Source organism: Triturus cristatus, chromosome 12 (assembly GCF_964204655.1).
Source record: "Triturus cristatus chromosome 12, aTriCri1.1, whole genome shotgun sequence".
NCBI lineage: Eukaryota > Metazoa > Chordata > Amphibia > Caudata > Salamandridae > Triturus > Triturus cristatus.
Window position 1 is genome coordinate 100,345,869 of NC_140595.1, and position 17,545 is coordinate 100,363,413.

Below are 17,545 nucleotides of genomic sequence, written 5' to 3' on the forward strand. Positions count from 1 at the left end.
CCAGTGAGGCTAGGAAGTCTCCCTGCTTGAGAAGCGGAAGGACTTGCTGTAGGGTGAGCATGTGAAAGTGTTCTGAAAGAATGTACTGGTTCAGGGGTCTCAGGTCTAATATAGGCCTGAGCGACCCGTCCTTCTTTGGAATTAAAAAGTAGAGGGAGTAAACCCCCGTACCCTGCTCGTGGATGGGGACGACCTCTATAGCGCCTTTTAGAATCATACTTTGCACCTCTTGCTGTAAGAGCGTTAAGTGCTCTGAGGACATAGGACGGTTTCTTGGTGGTATTGTGGGTGGAGTGGAGGTTAACTCCAGACAGTAACCGTATTTTACAATATCTTTGACCCACCTGTCCGTGGTGATGGAGTTCCACGTGGACAGGAACCTTTGTAGTCTTCCCCCGACAGGTGTTATGTGGTCGGGAGGAAGGGAGAGGGCGTCACTGCTTGTTCTTGGGGGAGGACCTGGTGTTGCCGTAGCCACGTCCTCTGCCCTTTGTACTGGAGCCACGATATCCACCTCGGGTGTTTTTATCGTAGGTGGTCTGTGTATTGCCTTTGTTATACGTTTGTTGTGACCCCTGTCCTCTACCTGCCCCCTTGTTTCCGGGGCGGCGAAAGGAGCCGCTCCGAAAGGACTGAGTTTGGAGGGCGCCCATGGACTTTGCAGTGTCCGTGTCCTTTTTTATCTTTTCGAGGGTGGTGTCAACCTCTGGGCCGAATAAATAGTCGGGGTTGACGGGCTGGTTCAGTATGTTGTTTTGTACCTCAGGCTTGAATCCTGAGATTCGTAGCCAGGCATGTCGTCGCAGCATGACGCTTGTGTTTATGGCCCTGGCAGCCGTGTCTGCAGCATCTAGTGCACATTTGATGGAAGCATTTGTGAGTAGCTGTCCCTCTCTGATAAGAATTTCTGCACCTTCTTTGAACTGGTCAGGGAGATGTTGGAGTAGTTGCTCCAATGTGTCATAGTGCGCTCTATCGTAGCGAGCGAGGAGCGCTTGAGTGTTGGCTATGCGCCATATGTTGGCAGCCTGGGCGGCAACTCGCTTGCCGGAGGTCTCTAGCACCTTGGACTCTTTGTCCGGGGGAGGAGCGTCACCTGTCGTTTGCGAGTGTGCCCTCTTGCGAGCATTCGCTACGACGATGGAGTCGAGTGGTAATTGTCCTTTGATGTAAGTAGGATCCCCAGGTGCTGATCTGTATTTTTTATCAATCCTGGGGTTTATCACTCGTGCCCTGGTGGGTTCCTTGAAAATGTCCTTAGCTGGTTTGAGGACCCCCTTCAGCATTGGCAGAGTTTTTACATGTCTTTCTGAGGATGCAAAAGTGTCCATTAGAAAGTCATCCTCGATGGTATCTGAGTGAAGCTGTACCCCATGGTTATGTGCAGCACGTTCAATAAGAGCGTTGAACGCCGCAGTATCCTCCGTGGGAGATGTTTTTGCCCCATAGAGTTGTGGGTCCTGTGTATCGAGAGGTGCACTGGGGTCTGCAGGGTCGCCCCAAGTTTGATCAGGGTCCTGCTGGTCATCAGGGTCTGTGTCTACATGGTAGGGTGCTTGGTCATCCATGTAGTCCTCCAATGCATCCGTGTCGGAGCGTGTGGGGGAGAACCGGTGTGGATCCTGGTAGGAGGAATGGAACGGTTCATAAAGGAGAGGTTCTGATTCCACAGGCAGCTTCCTTTTTAGTGGGATCCTGAAAGGGCCCAATGGCGGTTCCGAAGTTATTCTTCGGTCGTGGAGAATCATCCTGCCAGTGTCGGCGTCGATGACACGTGACGGAGACGTCTCGTCCGGTGGAACCGGAGTCTGGGTAACCCGTGTCCTGAGTTGGAACATCTTCGGGATTGTTGACGGAGGCAAGCCGAAGGTAATGTTGGCTGGCCCCGTAGAGGTTGCTGGAGCTCCGATCGGGCCGGAACCCGACGGGTCTTTGAGGGCCGCCGTGGTTTTGTTGCTTTGCGTCGCCGCAGGCCGCACTTGGGGCGTCTTTGAGGCTTTGGCACCGGGCAGGTTCGTAGAGCCGGGCGTGGATTTTTTCGGTGCCGGCGGGTCCTCGAGTCGAGGTGTGGAGATCACCGTCGACGTCCTCGATACGTGAGGCATCGGCGTCGTCGAGGGAGCGACGCGAGGCGAAGCAGGCGGTATTGCCCTCGGTGTCGTTGGCGTCGGTAGTCGAGTAGGTTTCTCGGTGCCGATGGCCTTTTTCCGTTTGTCGACTCCGATGTCGCCCGATTCCAGTTCGGCACCGAAGTCCCTCTTGGTGCGGTCGGTGCCGACGCGTTGCGCTGGCGTCGAAGGCGTGGAAGGCCTCGATCCGACCAGCGCCACTTTCAGTTTCGGTTTCGTATGAACCGGAGCAGCTTTCGGTTTCGGTTTTGTGGTAGGGAAACCAGCTGGCTTATGCAGCAATGGCTGCCGCTGAACGTCCGAGGCCGGGCCCGAGGGCGGGGCCGAAGAACTACGGGATGGGTCTCGGGTAAGGCCCGAAGGCGATCCCTCGACCGGAGCCAAAGGCTGTGGCGCTGGTGTTTCTTCGGTTTGAACAGGTAGGCCTTGTTCATCATTGGAGCTACTCTCTTCGGCCCCTAAGGCCTCCTCGTCGTCTCCTACCTCGGTGTCGTCTTCACCTCTGTGGAAGAGTGACTCGTCGCCCTCGTCCGATCCGGGGTCGTGTTCGGAAACGGGACTGGAGGGTATGACTTCTAATTCTTCGACGTCGGCCTCGTCGAAGATGTCTGTTGGGGCCGGTGCCGCGTGCCGCGCCTCGAGTCTCGCCGCTCTTCGGTTCCTTAGAGTCTTCTTGGAACGGAACCGGGCACAGGCCATGCATGTCGATTCGTCGTGGTCCGGCGAAAGGCATTTGTTGCACACCGGATGGACGTCGATGTGTGGGTACTTCGCATTGCATACCGGACACCTTTTGAATGGCGTCCTGGATTCCATCGTCGAAGTAGTCGATGGACAGGTAAATGCGAAAGAAGTCGGTGCTGAAAGTTAGTAAACTAACAAAATGCTATCGAAACCCGATCGATAAACAGTACCGACGCGAACTAAAGGCCTTGTGGCCTCGACAAAATTTTTTCCTAACTTGAGCTAAGATAGCACATCCGAACCCAATGGCGGAAAAAAACAATCTGAGGATGGAGAGGATGCCCATGCGCACTGTAGTCCAGGGGAGGAGTCACCTATCCAAGGATACTTCGAAGACTCTTCCAGGACAACAACGTGCAAACATCCGGACCCAACACTAGGCGGCGATCTATGCACAGATATGAATTCAGCAGCCCACATGCCTCGAACATTGGACTCATACTAATGCACATACGCTTGAGGCTACCGATGCCTGTACTGATGAGTGGGCCCTTACCCTTCCTATTTTGCGATGGTCCCGCTTGCTGGCCTCCTCCTGTATCCTCTCCCATTCCTTTAGCTGTTTGCCGTCTGGGAAGGAAATGCCATAGACTCTATGGAGAGTTTCCTGGCTGGAGTCTCCATTCCAAAAGGAAGCCGAATTCTGCATCAAAGGGAAAGAAAATTGCTTTACTGAGAACAACGATAACTGTAATTTACAACACGCAGTAGTTCCATCAGAGTGCCTAGGCCAGGGTTGCCCGACACAGTATGCAGTTGTGCCGGATCCATGCCGCACACTTAGAATAACCATTGACTATGTAAATGTAATCCTTTAGATTTATGGTATGTGATTATATCTTATATGACTATCCAAATAACACTGGCACCGATCCGGCCCACCAGGAAATACAATGGACTCCCATGGCCTACATTCTATATTGTATTGTAATTGCATTGATATAGAGCTTACTACCCCTGAAGAGGCGTTAAAGCGCTTTTTGGCGAGGAGCACGTGACTCCAGAACCCGTAAAGGACTAGTGGTGAATCAGTATAGGTAAAATATGAAAGTAATTTGAGCTGTGGATATGTTAGTCAGTGTTTTAGATTGAGAAGGATAGTGGAGGGATAGAAGAGGGAAAAAGGTTCGCATTTATGAAGGTTGTAATAGAGCAACAATTACTCAACAGTCTTGGTACCTACAGAGGCGAAAGGACATGCAGTCAGTGGTTAACGGAGGCTTATTTGCACCTCGACCATAATGCCGAATGTGCCAGCTCTCGTCTCAGACTCTTGTGACACTGGGCAGCATGAAGAATCACCCACAGCTTGTACCTTCCGAGAAGCCCTGACAAATTTGATAAAAAGCTGTTCTAGATGGATGAGGTGCGTGTTTCGATGAACAGAACCAACCATATTACGGGTGATGTTGGGAAAGAATCAGGATTTGAAAACTTCAGCTCATGAACCTGTCAAGTGTCTCCGCCTCCTAGAGTTAACTCAGACTTGCTACCCAGATACAGTCAAGTGTCTAAGTGGAGTTTCCTGGAGATCCAATGTGGAGTGCACCAGTGTTGTGAAACTTGGACAGCATGGCAAATGACATTACACCAACACATACACAATAGCATCCAGTAACCACTGACAACCTCAAATTCACACAAAAAGTCCTCACACAGATCAACGCTGTAAGTTGTCATATCTTGCAACGAGCAACCGTTAAGAGGTGGGACTGGGAGCTATAGAAGTTTACTTTCAACTCTTCAGTTTCGTAGCAACTCTATTTGTGATCTTTCCATTGTTAGCGCACAGTTTATAAGAGGTATGCATTATAGAGGAATGCAAATATCATGGACCTCTTGAGAGGTCCTCCAGGTAGATCCTAAGTCAGCTGGGTGTGTAGTTCTATTTCTGTCGTCGGGCCTCTCTTGCAGGGCAGGCCAACTCTTCCTTGGACAAGTCATACAACAAGAGGCTGCTTAGATCCAGGTTTGTCATAACCCTGATGGACAGCCACAAAAAGCAGAGGTTCAGACTCTAGGATAACAGCTGCCCAACACTGCTGTTCAGATGAAGAATTTGCGAGCTCCAGTAATTATACCTCTAAGTGGGCAGAGGTAAGAGGCAACCAACCAAAATGCCATCTTGTTAGAAATCCAAGAATTTAAGGCAGTCCCGCAGAAGAGCACTTCCATCTTTATTCTTTGGTGTCCCTGGGCATCCACAGCAGACAATCTAAATGATCAAGATAATCTTGTTGCTCCACAACCAGAAAGAGCTCAGCGCTGGCAAGGTTACTATAGTGAGCCAATAACACGAAAAGAGGAGGGCGCGTTACACCTGAGGAGGGGGAACAGACTTTAAACAAAAGAGAAGCATTCCCCACCCACAGTTATTGGTGTCAAAGAGGGTGCCTGAGTAAAGCAGATGCCTTCTGTCTTGTCAAAAAGCTGGCAAAAACAAACATACATGGATACCGGCCACCTTGTGAAGCTGCTACAGTGTCCTGAATTTCCCACTCTTACTCAATGAAAAACAAACATCACATACACACAAACAAACGAAAGCCACACATGGAAGCGGGCAAAAAAAAACAGTTAAGAGTAATGTGGACCAATCTTCAGAGGAGGAGAATCACTATTCTCTTCCGACATTTAGACTGGAGCTTAACTTAGTGTGACTCTGCCAGCACAGCTGGATTCTTCTTGTGAACAGCAAAAGCAAGGATCACTTCCAGTATACTCCTGAATCGTCGAGTTCATGGAAGCAAAAACGTAGGGCAGGGTGGAAAAAAACACGAGAGGGAGGCATGAATTTTTCAAACATGCAGAATACGTACCAACAGCATGGTACGTCCATTGTCCAAGGTGAAAAATATGCTGAATATGTGTACAAAATTAAAATGTCCAATTTCGAGGTGGTGTGGTGGGCTGGGGTGGGGTGCGGTTAACTGCTGTTGAATGAATTTACCTAACAATCAGTACCTCTACTGAGGTGCACACGACTAGGGAAATTCCACAATCTTGGTTTTTGGTGGAATTAGGTCCTCTGGGGTATGCCCACTTCCCACAGGAAGTGGCCATATAGAGAGTTGAGTCACCCTAAAGGTAGGTAGCCAATTTGCTACTACTGGACACTCACTGTAATGCCTCCCTAAATACAGTACTTGGGTGGCACCCCTATTGCCAGGACCTCCGATTTGACAGACACAAAGAAGGAGAGGACAAAGAAGATTGCTAACACGAAAGCAGAGGAGCAACTACAGACTTTGCGCCAACCCTGCCAGCTGCTCCTGACACTCGTGGAGAAACCAACTTGTCATGACGCTGTGAAGACTCTAAAAAACCTGGAGGGATGCCAGAGCCTCATAAATTACCAGGGAATTCCCTTGGAGTACAGGAGCAACTCTCCGGCAGCCACAGGCACCAAAGAAGCAAGGTCCGGTTCACAGTACTGATGCTTTCTGGGACTACTAACACTGCAGCTGTCCAAGAAGAGGTTGCTGTGCTCTCACAGGTCAGATCTATCCTCTTTCCAAGTGTAGGGACGCCAGGACCGAGCGGAGAAGCACAGTACCAATACCTGGGGTATCGGACTCGTTGCAGCAACTAAGGCTCGCTTTGTCCGGGCCGGACACCAACACCAAGGAAGATCTGTACAGCGAGGCCCTTCAGGGACAGCGATACCCACATCAAGAGTGGCCACGCTGTCCGGTTTACCCCTTTTCTGCAGAACCAAAACAAAGAGTGAGCCTCTGACTGCCGCCACCCGACACCACAAAGTATCTTTGCACCCGCGCCCCACAGCCTGACTCCGATAGAGATGACAGTGCCAAAGGGGTCCTGAGACCCTTAAAGGCTGAGCTCACCCTTGGGTTTGCCTAGAATGGACTTCCAGTCACCACCTACAGCCTCTTTGTGCAGGCCCACTCAACTGCAAGTGTCTCCTGCAAATATATGTCTTTACATCGCGGATTTTACTCCACGATGCAAACACAACGCGGTTGTTACAAGAAACCGCGTTGTCACAACGCACTACCTTTACAACGCAAGTCGTTACAATGACTTGCGCTAGATGGCACGCTGGACTTAGGAATAGTATGATTTACTATTCCAACTCCAGTGTGTGCAACACTAGGGAAAGTGTTGGAATAGTAAATCATACTATTCCTTATCCTAGGCGGGAATTTACCGTACAAGAGTATCTCGGATTTCTCCTCGTTACATTTAAGCTGTGCATTAGCCAGCCAATGAAAAACAGAAGAAAGATAGTGTTGGGCAGAGGAGACCGAATCATCATCAAAAGCTGGGTGTCATCCGCATAGGCCATCACCTTAGCCCCTAGTGACTCCGCTAAGACAACCAGCGGGATGACATAGATGTTAAACAAAAGGGGACTAAGGGATGACCCCTGCGGGACCCCCGTAGCGATAGGCTGGGGAGTAGAGGCACAAGTTGGCAGCCAGACCTACTGCAATCGGCCATTGAGAAAAGACCTAATCCAGCCCAAGGCTGACCCAGAGAAAGCTGCTACAGATAGATTGTAGTTTCTGAATCGGTTTCCTTGTAATTTCTAGTGGGACTGCCCTAAAAAAAGTAAAGAACCTTAGGTAAAATGTTCATTTTTAGGACATTGCATCTTCCCAACATTGACAAATGAAGACCTTCCATCCTATCTAATTCCGTTTTAATCTTACGTAACAGAGGATCCCAGTTAGATACCACCATTGAGTCAAGACATGAATTCAATCGCACCCCCAAATATATCGCCTCCTCCATGACTCTAGAGTCGTTAAGATGTATTTGATCTGTGCATATAACCTGTGTCTTTGCCAGATTTAGTTTATAACCTGAGCTCCTCCCATATATTGATGCCAGTTGTTCCGTCTCTACCAATGTGGTGGCGGGATCCGGCGAGACTATCGCTATATCGTCTGCGTAGGCTAATATTTCAACCCGTTCCTGCCTAGAGCCTGATGGATGGGCATTCAGCCTTTGCTCCAATAGGTTTAGGAATGGGTTGATATATAACGCAAATAGCAAAGGGGAGCAGGGGCAGCCCTGTCGGGTACCCCTTGACATGGACACGGGGTTCGACTCTAGCCCCAGCGCACTGACTCGAGCTTTTGGAGATCTATACATAGCTTTAATTGCCTGGATAAAACCAGTTCCAAACCCTTGCCACCTCATTGTTGCCCATAAAAATTGCCAGGAGACACAGTCAAGCGCTTTTTCTGCATCCAATAGTATCACCCCGCATGGCAGTTTACATATATTGGCGATATCCAGCATTGTTGTAACTCTGCTTATATGGTTAGGCGTGCCTCTCCCTGGTATGAATCCATGCTGGTGGACCGAAACTAAAGGTGTAATCACTTGAGAGAGTCGCGTTGCTAGTATTTTAGCGTAGATTTTCCCGTTGCAATTTATGAGTGATATCGGTCTGAATGAGCCTGGAAGTGTGGGTGGCTTGTCTTTTTTGAGAAAAATGACAATACTGGCTGCTTCCCATGAAGCAGGGGAAACACCCTTTTGTGCCTCCCGGAGAACAGCTAACATATCTGATTATATTTCTGGTAAAAAGAGTATGTACAGTTCTAGCGGGAGCCTATCCGGACCAGCGGCTTTCCCTGTAGCTAATGAGCCTACGGCATCTACAAGCTCTTCCATTGAAATTGGTTCCTCTAGTGCTTTCTGGTCTTCCTCCTTCAACATTTTCCTATAAGGATCTTTATACAAATCTTCCCCTCCCCCCGTGACTGTCACTATCCTCTGAATACAACACCTCATAAAAAGCCCTGAAGACCTCTAAAATTCCTTCTGGTGTTTCAATTATGTTCCCCATTGAGTCTTCAATTTCCGAAATAGTATTTTTAACTTCCTTACATCTGATCTTCTTGGCCAAACATCTTCCTGTTGTCTCCCCAAATTCGTAGCACTCTCTCCTAAAAAGATGATAGTTCTTTGCAATATCTTTGGCCCATTCCTCAATTATCCTGATTTTGCAGCATGCCACCTGTGTTTGTGCCTGTGTAGTATCGGACTTCCCCTGAACTGCTTCCATCAAATTATATTCAGCGTGGCGCAGATCTTCATATAGCGCCATTTGATGCTGTCTAAGTTGTTTCTGCACGTGCAATCCAAAGCGGAGTATCTCTCCCCTGAGCCCTGCTTTCATAGCATCCCAGACTATAACATATTTAGTGGAGTTACGATTTATGGTCAGGAATTGTGTCAGCCACTTCCGTATATGGTTGATAAATTCTTCATTTAATAATAACTTCCTGTCAAAGGAGAATGCACTTCTGGGCCGTGCCAAGCCGTGCATTGTAAGTTTCAGTAGAACTGGGTTATGATCCGAGGTTATTCGGGGGGAAATCTGTATGTATGCATTTCTTAAGTGAGTTTTGGTTACAAAGAAATAATCTAGTCTGGCTAGCTTTTGATGGGGATAGGAATAATGCGTGTACCCTGGCTCTGAATGTTTTAACCTGGGCCATACATCGACTAAGCCATGTTCATAAAGAAGTTGCTGAAGAGCTTTGTGTACCTTGGGTTTCCTGCCAAAATATTTTTCTCCACCCTGTCCGAGTCACTTCCCCCAATTGAATATTAAAGTCCCCCGTAAGTATCAATGGGGTTGCCCAAGTGGCTAATTCTACATTCAAGTGATCAATAACCTGGGTATCATCAAAGTTAGAACCATATACCGAGCATATTGTACATTGCTCATTGGCCCAGCGCCCACACTTATCTGCTGAGCTTCTCATTACTTTTAATAAGTTACTTTTCGCAAGAATGGCAACACCTCTAGTAGTAGTGCCTTGGGAGGTACACACTAGAAGTTCATACCCTAGCTCCTTTAGTATATTATGTTTATTCCATGGAACATGCGTCTCTTGGAGACAGACTACATCAGGGGATATATTCCTCATTTCTCGAGCCACTCTTTGGCGTTTCCCCCTTTCGTTAAATCCTCGCACATTAAATGTACATATAGCTAATAATGCATTTTCCCCTGGTTTAAAAGAGCAGGCATCACTTCCTCTCTCTCTTAAATTCATCTCTCTCCCTTTCATAAATCTTGTAATAGCTACTGGCTTTTTTTATGGTTTTACCCCTCTTAATCCCGCCACCCTTGGTAGCCTCCCTCCTCCCCACACCAGCAGTCCCCCCCTCCTCCCTGCTACTACCTCCTGTACCAAAGAAGGTCCCCCCACTACCTTTCCCAACAAGGAGGCTGGTAGACCCAACCGTCTACAGTGATGGAGAGCCTTGTACACACCCCAAACACACAAAAAAAAGATAACTGTAGGGGAATATCCTTAAGAAATCTCTAGCTTGCTGGTCAGCCTAACTCTGTACGAGTTTTGACTATAATTTCCAAACTTATATATCCAGGGAAAGACAATAGGATGTTCCACCACTGGGACTGTGCGGAAAAAAACAATAACTGCTGCACCTTTTAAATCACAGCGGGTGGATATTCATGCTGCTCCTGGACAATCCTCAAGGGAGAAATCGGGAAATGGACCCAATAATAAGCAGTTGGTAGGGGGTCAAGATCAAGATAATTCACCAGAACGGTCTGGGGACATTTCGCTTGCAGTTATATATGAAACAATGATGACGCACAGAGAAGAAAGTCAAGCAGAAAGTCAAAAAGCCCAAGGCGCATGCAGGAAATTGCAGAACTCAATCCGGTGGGTGGCCAAATCCTGCTCAGAGATTGCGGAAAGGATATCTGAGGCCGAGAACCGAATTTCTACTCTTGAAGATGAGATGGCTGCGCAAAAAACAGTCACTGAGGCGCTGACAACACAGAGGGAGGATGTATCCTGGAAGATTGAGGACATGGAAAACCGCATCCGGTGGAATAATCTAAGAATTCTCAGTGTACCAGAGGGAGTTGAAGGATCAGATCCTCAGAAGTTTGTCGTGAAACTTTTCACAGAGGCCTTCCCAGAATTGGTTCAATGGGCATGGGATACCGTAATACAGCGTGCCCACCGATTTCCCTTCCAAGTGAAACAGAACCAATATAATGCAAGGCCCAGAGCAATATTGATATGTCTATCTAATTTTTTATCTAGACAGGCTCTGTACGATTTAGCCAGTCCAGATAGACAGAAAAAAGCAGCTGGCATAGAGTCTTTGTTCGTCCTGATTTCTGCCCTGCTATGGTGGGAAAAAGATGGCAGTTACGACAGTTAATTAACTCTTTTCAGGACAAGGGCGCACAAGCATTTCTTTTAAGTCCAGACAAACTTAAAATAGTATATAAAGGAAAAACAAGTTTTTTTTATATCTGAGGTAAAGGCAAAAGAATATCTTCAAGTGATTAAGCCATAGGAACTGGGGAAATCTCATTAACAATAAATCAACCACGCCAAGGCAGAGAACTGGCTGACGATGATGAAGAAGCATAAAGTAAAAACTTACGTCTTTAAGTTTTGACACTTTGAGTTCCCAAAGAATAGAAAAGAGAAATCAAAGTATTAAAGTTTGGGTGGAATTAAACATAATCAGTGAGTAGGATACAGACACTTCAATGTACAGGACACAGATACTAAAGATAGGACACCCTGAGATTGCAATAATTGTCAACAGAACCCAAATCCTTAGCGGTTTAATTTAGGTGCTAGCATTCGGGCCCGAAGACGGACTACTCACAAGCCCTCAAAAGTAGTTGAGAAAGACAGCAAAACCACCAGGAGGCAGGCATCCCTGTGATCCAGCATTCTTACGGGTTCCTCTGCCATTTGAAACGGATCAATAATGAAAACAATACCCAGAAAAAAAGAACTTGAATATTGTTTGGGGTTATTCCATGCAAGGCAATAGGTTACTAACACAAGAAGTGAACAGACCTTCATCAGTTTCAAGGCTTTTATTTGTCCTGTGTGGCGTACATGAGGGCCTTGGCAGAGGTCAACAAGCGATCCACACCTGAGGAAGGGAGACAACAAACATTATTAACTGTAATTCCGTACTGGTTGCTAATGCTCAGCCTATAGCAACTACAGCAGACAACGGTTGGATCGTAATTTGGAGGTCGGGAACGCCGCCTACTTGTCGGGTGGTCCTGATCCCGAAACGATGCTCAACTGGCATCGTAATGAGGGCCATACTGTTATGAGCACCATGTTTAGGAGACAACATATCCCGACATCTTTCCGGTTTATTCCCAGTTACTTCCTGTTTATTCCCATCATAGCCACCGATATAGAGGCTGGATTGCATCTGGTTAGCGGCACAACTCTCACAGTTTACAGTAATATTTTTAAGGTCCACACCCCACATGCATCTAGAACACTCCCTCAATACGCCGGACCAGGCCACGCTGAACTTGTCTCTTTTGTGATAACCTAAGGCCTCAATAAATCAAAAGGCAAATTGGCTCAGGAGCAGTTACTAAATTTCGAATCGACTCCACGTGGAATACCACTGTGTAGAAAGCCAGATGTTATAGCCCAATTTCTATTAAAGCTGAAAACCAAAGGGGAAATAAAAGCCATTCTGAGAGAACTGCATTATCAAGGTGTGAGAGGACCATGGGACTCAACCATGAGCACCCTCCTGTTTCCAAGAGACAATCCACCCCGTCTACTATTAGACAGTAGACATTTGAAGTCCCCCACGCACACAGAGTGGAGTGCTGTCCTTACGACACATTTAGAGCGTGAAACGTAGAACCTATTATTAGATATAACTGGTGTGTTCACAGTAAAGCAACAGCACTTGAATCACTTTACTTAACAGACTTCTCACCTGGCGGGATACAATATAACTACAAAGCACTGTATTAAAGGCGCAAGAGGAGCCTTAGCACGCCTGTCTCACAATGGAGATACAGCAAAAACATTATATCCTTTGGGAACTTTCCAATTTTTCTGGGAGAAGACGGAAGATGCACAGACCAGGACAAAACAACCCCATTGTATATGAAACCAAAAAAACAGGTGCTGGGTTGTGACTTACTCCTACAGAGAAGATTCACAGCAGGGCCGTTTGTTATTCTGAAAGCTAGACCCATACCTCATGACAATCTGTTCACCCTCAAAGAACATTTTCACTGACAGGCTGTCATGGTAGCTGGTGGTTATTGAACAGTTCTCTGGTTAGTAAGGGTTATTTGTCACGGGATGTCTAAAGCCCTGCGTACGACTGTGATGCTCAAAAGGGCCAATGTGGGCATAGAAATGTTTGGGTTAGAGAGGCTAAGCAGTTCAGAATTACATTTGGCAGTAGTTACAAATAATAACGATTTTATATTGTGCTTCATTCTGCTCTCCTGCCACTGCTAAGCGTTGTAAATAACAATTCCCCAGTGTTAAGGCGCTCAATGTTTTGTCACTGTGATGTAGTGCTGATCTTGCAGAGATGCAAACCTGTGCCCTGCTGGTACTCACGGATGCACACAGAAAGCCCTTAACTCTCAGAGCCATCTTGATGGGTAAGAAAGCAGGCTCAGCATGGCACTTCAGGTCAACGTGCAGATATTTTAGAGCATGCACAGGCCAGGATTTCCAAGTCCAGGGTCCACAAGGGTCAACCCACAGTCGGTGAGCACCACCTGCCTTGAAATGAACACAAAGGTCCCATGAAACGGACAGTACACTGAAAGGCTCATGCACAAACAGGGTCACCCTACTGTTCCTCTGGAGCAGATGATCAGGAGATGCACTGATTGACTGAAGTCTACAGTCCTTTTTATTCTTGCATGGCTTTGGTTTGTCAAATACTAGACGACAAAAGGCTCCAGCAAAGGAGCCAGTAAAAACAAGCATTGGCATAGCCAACAGGTCTCGCCTTTGGGACCTTATAAGTGTTTAGCCATGCAACAGTTGCATAACTAAATACTTATAAGGTCCCAAAAGCGAGACCTATTGGCTATGCCAAGCGGACGTGCGGCCGCGAAAGTGATCGCGATCAAACATCAAAGCGGCCGCAAAAGTGAAAGTAACCTCGGTCAAGCGCGGCGCGCGTGCCCGCGCACATGCACTGTAGCTCTAGGCTGGCCTGATAGCACTTTTTGGAGCCCTCACAAAATGTCTCGCCAGACCAGCGCATGCGCTGGGTCAGGCGAGACCTAAAAACAGGCTGCACTCTCCTGGGCCCCTTACCGGCTTCTGTCCTGTATGTGTATGGTCCTGGTTGGTGTCACCCTAGGAAGCAGGCCTGATGACCCTCTGACAAGCCTTTCCTCTTCCGAGAGGTCATCTAGGCCGATCTCTTGGAAAGATGCACTTAAGTTTCACTATTCGAACTCAGGTGCATGTTTATTCTGGGCGCTCCCCTTCCTCACGGGGAGCCATCCCAGAGCAAATTAGGGAGCTCTGCAGCCATAGGCTTAAGCCCATGTTCTGGAGACACAGGACCACGAAGAGCTGCAACCCATCCATAGGGGGTGCCGGCCCCGTGGGGTGGGGGTGGTGATGGGATTAGCCGCACACAGGGATGGGAGGCGCGGCTCCACACAGGGATTCAGTCGACCTTCTGATGTTCAGACTTTGGGCCAAGTGCAGGGCACGAGTCGGGGGTACATGTGGGTGGACGGCGTCCACCCACTATTTTCACAGGATGAACGCCGTCCACCCTGCCAAGAAGTTGGCCCCACTAAATGTGCTGAACTCGTCCAGGTGTAAGGAGTAGTTTCTTTTCTGTAACTCCAGTTCTGTAGTAGGGGTATCTCTGTTATAGTCATAATCTAGTGAATAGTCCCGCCCATGTGCGTGGACCCCGGAGCAATAAAAAATAATCTCTAAAGGTGACAAATCATGCAGACCTGCATACACCTTTAAGAGAGAATTTAATTTAAAGACAGATAATGCAGCCTATACCCACAGGCTACACTGTCCAGTACTTCAACTAGAATTCCACCAACATCCACAAACAGCACTGCTTGTCTAGTTTTTCTCCACATAGGAAAAAACCCTGCCTCTACCAGCAAAAGCATCTGGAATGATAGAGAGGAAGGAGTGGACAGACAAGCCCCATAGGCTGCCATTATGTGGCTTAGAAAAGGATACTGTGCCTTTAAGAAAACTTTCCAGATTTCCAGAACTTTCCCCAGTATCCCAGAATGCCCAGCAGGTCCCATCCACTTTCAGTTCTTTTTGAAGGCGTAGCACGCCAGACCTGTAGCATTCTTCATATGAATAAATATCTCTCCACCGGGGAGGAGGGCGGGCGCTTATGACTATAACAGAGATACCCCTACTACAGAACTGGAGTTACAGAAAAGAAACTACTCCTTCTGTAGTAGGGGATCTCTGTGTATAGTCATAATCTAGTGAATAGAATGGCAAGCCCATCCCCACACAACAACAGCGGTGGAGAACAAACAAGACAAAACCACTACTGTGCGAACAAATTTCGCAGCGAAGCCTGCCCAACCTGAGCATCTGCCCTGGCATCCGAGTCCAGACAGTAATGCGCAGCAAAGGTATGGACCGACTTCCAAGAGGCCGCCTTGCAGATTTCCGCAATCGGAACATTACGCAGCAAAGCCGTCGTGGCAGCTTTGCCCCTGGTGGAATGAGCCTTAGGTTTACCCCCTAAGGTCTTATTAGCCTTCTGATAACACAATTGTATGCAGGACACAATCCACCGAGAAATGGACTGCTTAGAGGTCGCAAGACCAGTCCTGACTGATCCATAATTAACAAACAATTGGTCAGACCTACGAATATCCTTGGTCTTATCCAGATAAAATTTCAACACCCTCCAAACATCCAGGGAATGGAGAGACCTTTCCGCTGGCGAAGAGGGATTCTGAAAGAACGTAGGTAAAGTTATGGTCTGGTTGACATGAAAGTCAGAGATAACCTTAGGAAGAAATTTAGGGTGAGTACGCATCACAACCTTAGCAGCATGAAATACAGTAGAAGGTTCTTGACAACATAATGCCTGAAGTTCACTCACCCTGCGGGTCGATGTAATGGCCACTAGGAACGCCGCCTTCCAGGATAGGTGCTGCAATGAAGCCTTGTGAATGGGTTCAAAAGGCTCCTTCATCAGCCTGGACAGCACCACATTCAAGTCCCAGGAAGGCGAGGGAAGTCTGACGGGAGGAAACACTTTCTTCAAGCCTTCCAAAAAATCCTTGACCACAGGGATCTGAAAGAAGGAAGTCTGTGAAGGGCATTTCCTGTAAGCAGTCAAAGCAGCCAGATGAACCTTAATGGAATGGAAATTAAGGCCAGACTGCGCCAGATGTAAAAGGTACGGAAGGATGACATCTTCCTTACATGTCGTCGGATCAAAGTTCTTGGACTTACACCAGATACAGAACCTCTTCCACTTGTAAGCATAGGAAGTCCTAGTGGAAGGTCGTTTAGACTCCTTCAGTATGTCCATACAATCGTCTGGTAGATTCAGATGGCCATATTGCACTATTTCAGGAGCCATGCCGCCAAACTCAAAGACGAGAGGTTGGGGTGCACCATCCGCCCCCCGAACTTCGTGAGAAGGTCCGGCCTGCACGGCAACCGCATGTGAGGAAGGAGAGACCGGTGAAGTAGGTCCGTGAACCACCACTGCCTGGGCCACTCCGGGGCGATCAGGATCATCCGCGCCCTGGACTGGGACAGCTTGATGAGCACTGCCGGAATCAGGGGAATGGGTGGAAAAGCGTACAGAAAGCTGTTCGACCAATCGATCCATAGCGCATTCCCCAGCGTCCCCCGCTGGTAGTACCTGGATGCGAAGTCTCGGCATTTGCTGTTTTCGGCGGTGGCGAACAGATCTACGTCTGGAGTCCCCCACCTTGCGAAGACTTCTCCTAGTACTTCGTCGTTTATGACCCATTCGTGGTTTTCCTGAATCAGCCTGCTCAAGGCGTCCGCCTGAGCATTCTGCACCCCTGGCAGATGCGTGGCCGTAATCGTCAGTCCTCGGACCAGCAGCCAGTGCCAGATCGCCTGCGCCTCCTGCGACAGAGTGCGCGATCTCGACCCCCCCTGCTTGTTGAGGTAATACATCGTGGTTGTATTGTCCGTCTGTATCAGCAGCGAGTTGGTCTGGAAGGACGGAAGGAAGGCCTTCAGTGCCAGGAAGACAGATCTGAGTTCCAGGAAATTGATGTGGTACGTCGATTCCAAAGGAGACCACTTTCCTTGAATCTGCAAGTCCCCGGAATGTGCTCCCCAGCCCTGGAGAGACGCATCCGTCACGACACTTGTCGTGGGAATATCCTTGTGGAAGGGAACCCCCTTGAGGAGGTTTTCCGCCGAACACCACCACTTCAGAGACTGAAGAGCATGCAGCGACAGCCGTATCTTGTCGTCCCAAGAGCCTGTCCTCTGATCCCACTGATCCTCCAAGCACTCCTGCAGTGGTCTCATGTGTAGCCGTGCGTGAGGCGTGAGGAAGATACAGGAGGCCATCGATCCCAGTAGAGAAGACACCTTCCTCACTGTCGTCGATGGAGCAGTCCTGAGGTCCTGAGCCTTCCGAAGGAGTGATAACCGTCTCTCCTCCGAAGGAGACACGCTTGCTGACCGCGTATCGATGGAGGCTCCCAGGTACTGTATGCACTAGACCGGAGTCGTGACCGATTTGGACATGTTGACGTGTAACCCCAGCTTGTGCAAGAGAGCGCATGTCCATCGGAAGTGATCTTGCGCTTCCGAGAAGGATGAAGCCTTGATCAGCCAATCGTCCAGATACGGGTAGACAAACACCTTGTT

General features: G+C 48.3%; 1 protein-coding gene across 1 annotated transcript in view; it reads right to left on the reverse strand.

Moving 5' to 3' along the window:
- TARS2 (threonyl-tRNA synthetase 2, mitochondrial) overlaps window positions 1-17,545 on the reverse strand; it is a 171,321-nt gene that overhangs the window by 65,403 nt on the left and 88,373 nt on the right. The window contains exons 8-9 of the mRNA XM_085638536.1: window positions 11,723-11,801; window positions 3,370-3,516 (exon numbers count right to left, since the gene is read on the reverse strand). Coding sequence (XP_085494662.1) covers window positions 3,370-3,516; window positions 11,723-11,801 — 226 coding nt within the window. The remainder of the gene's footprint in view (window positions 1-3,369; window positions 3,517-11,722; window positions 11,802-17,545) is intronic.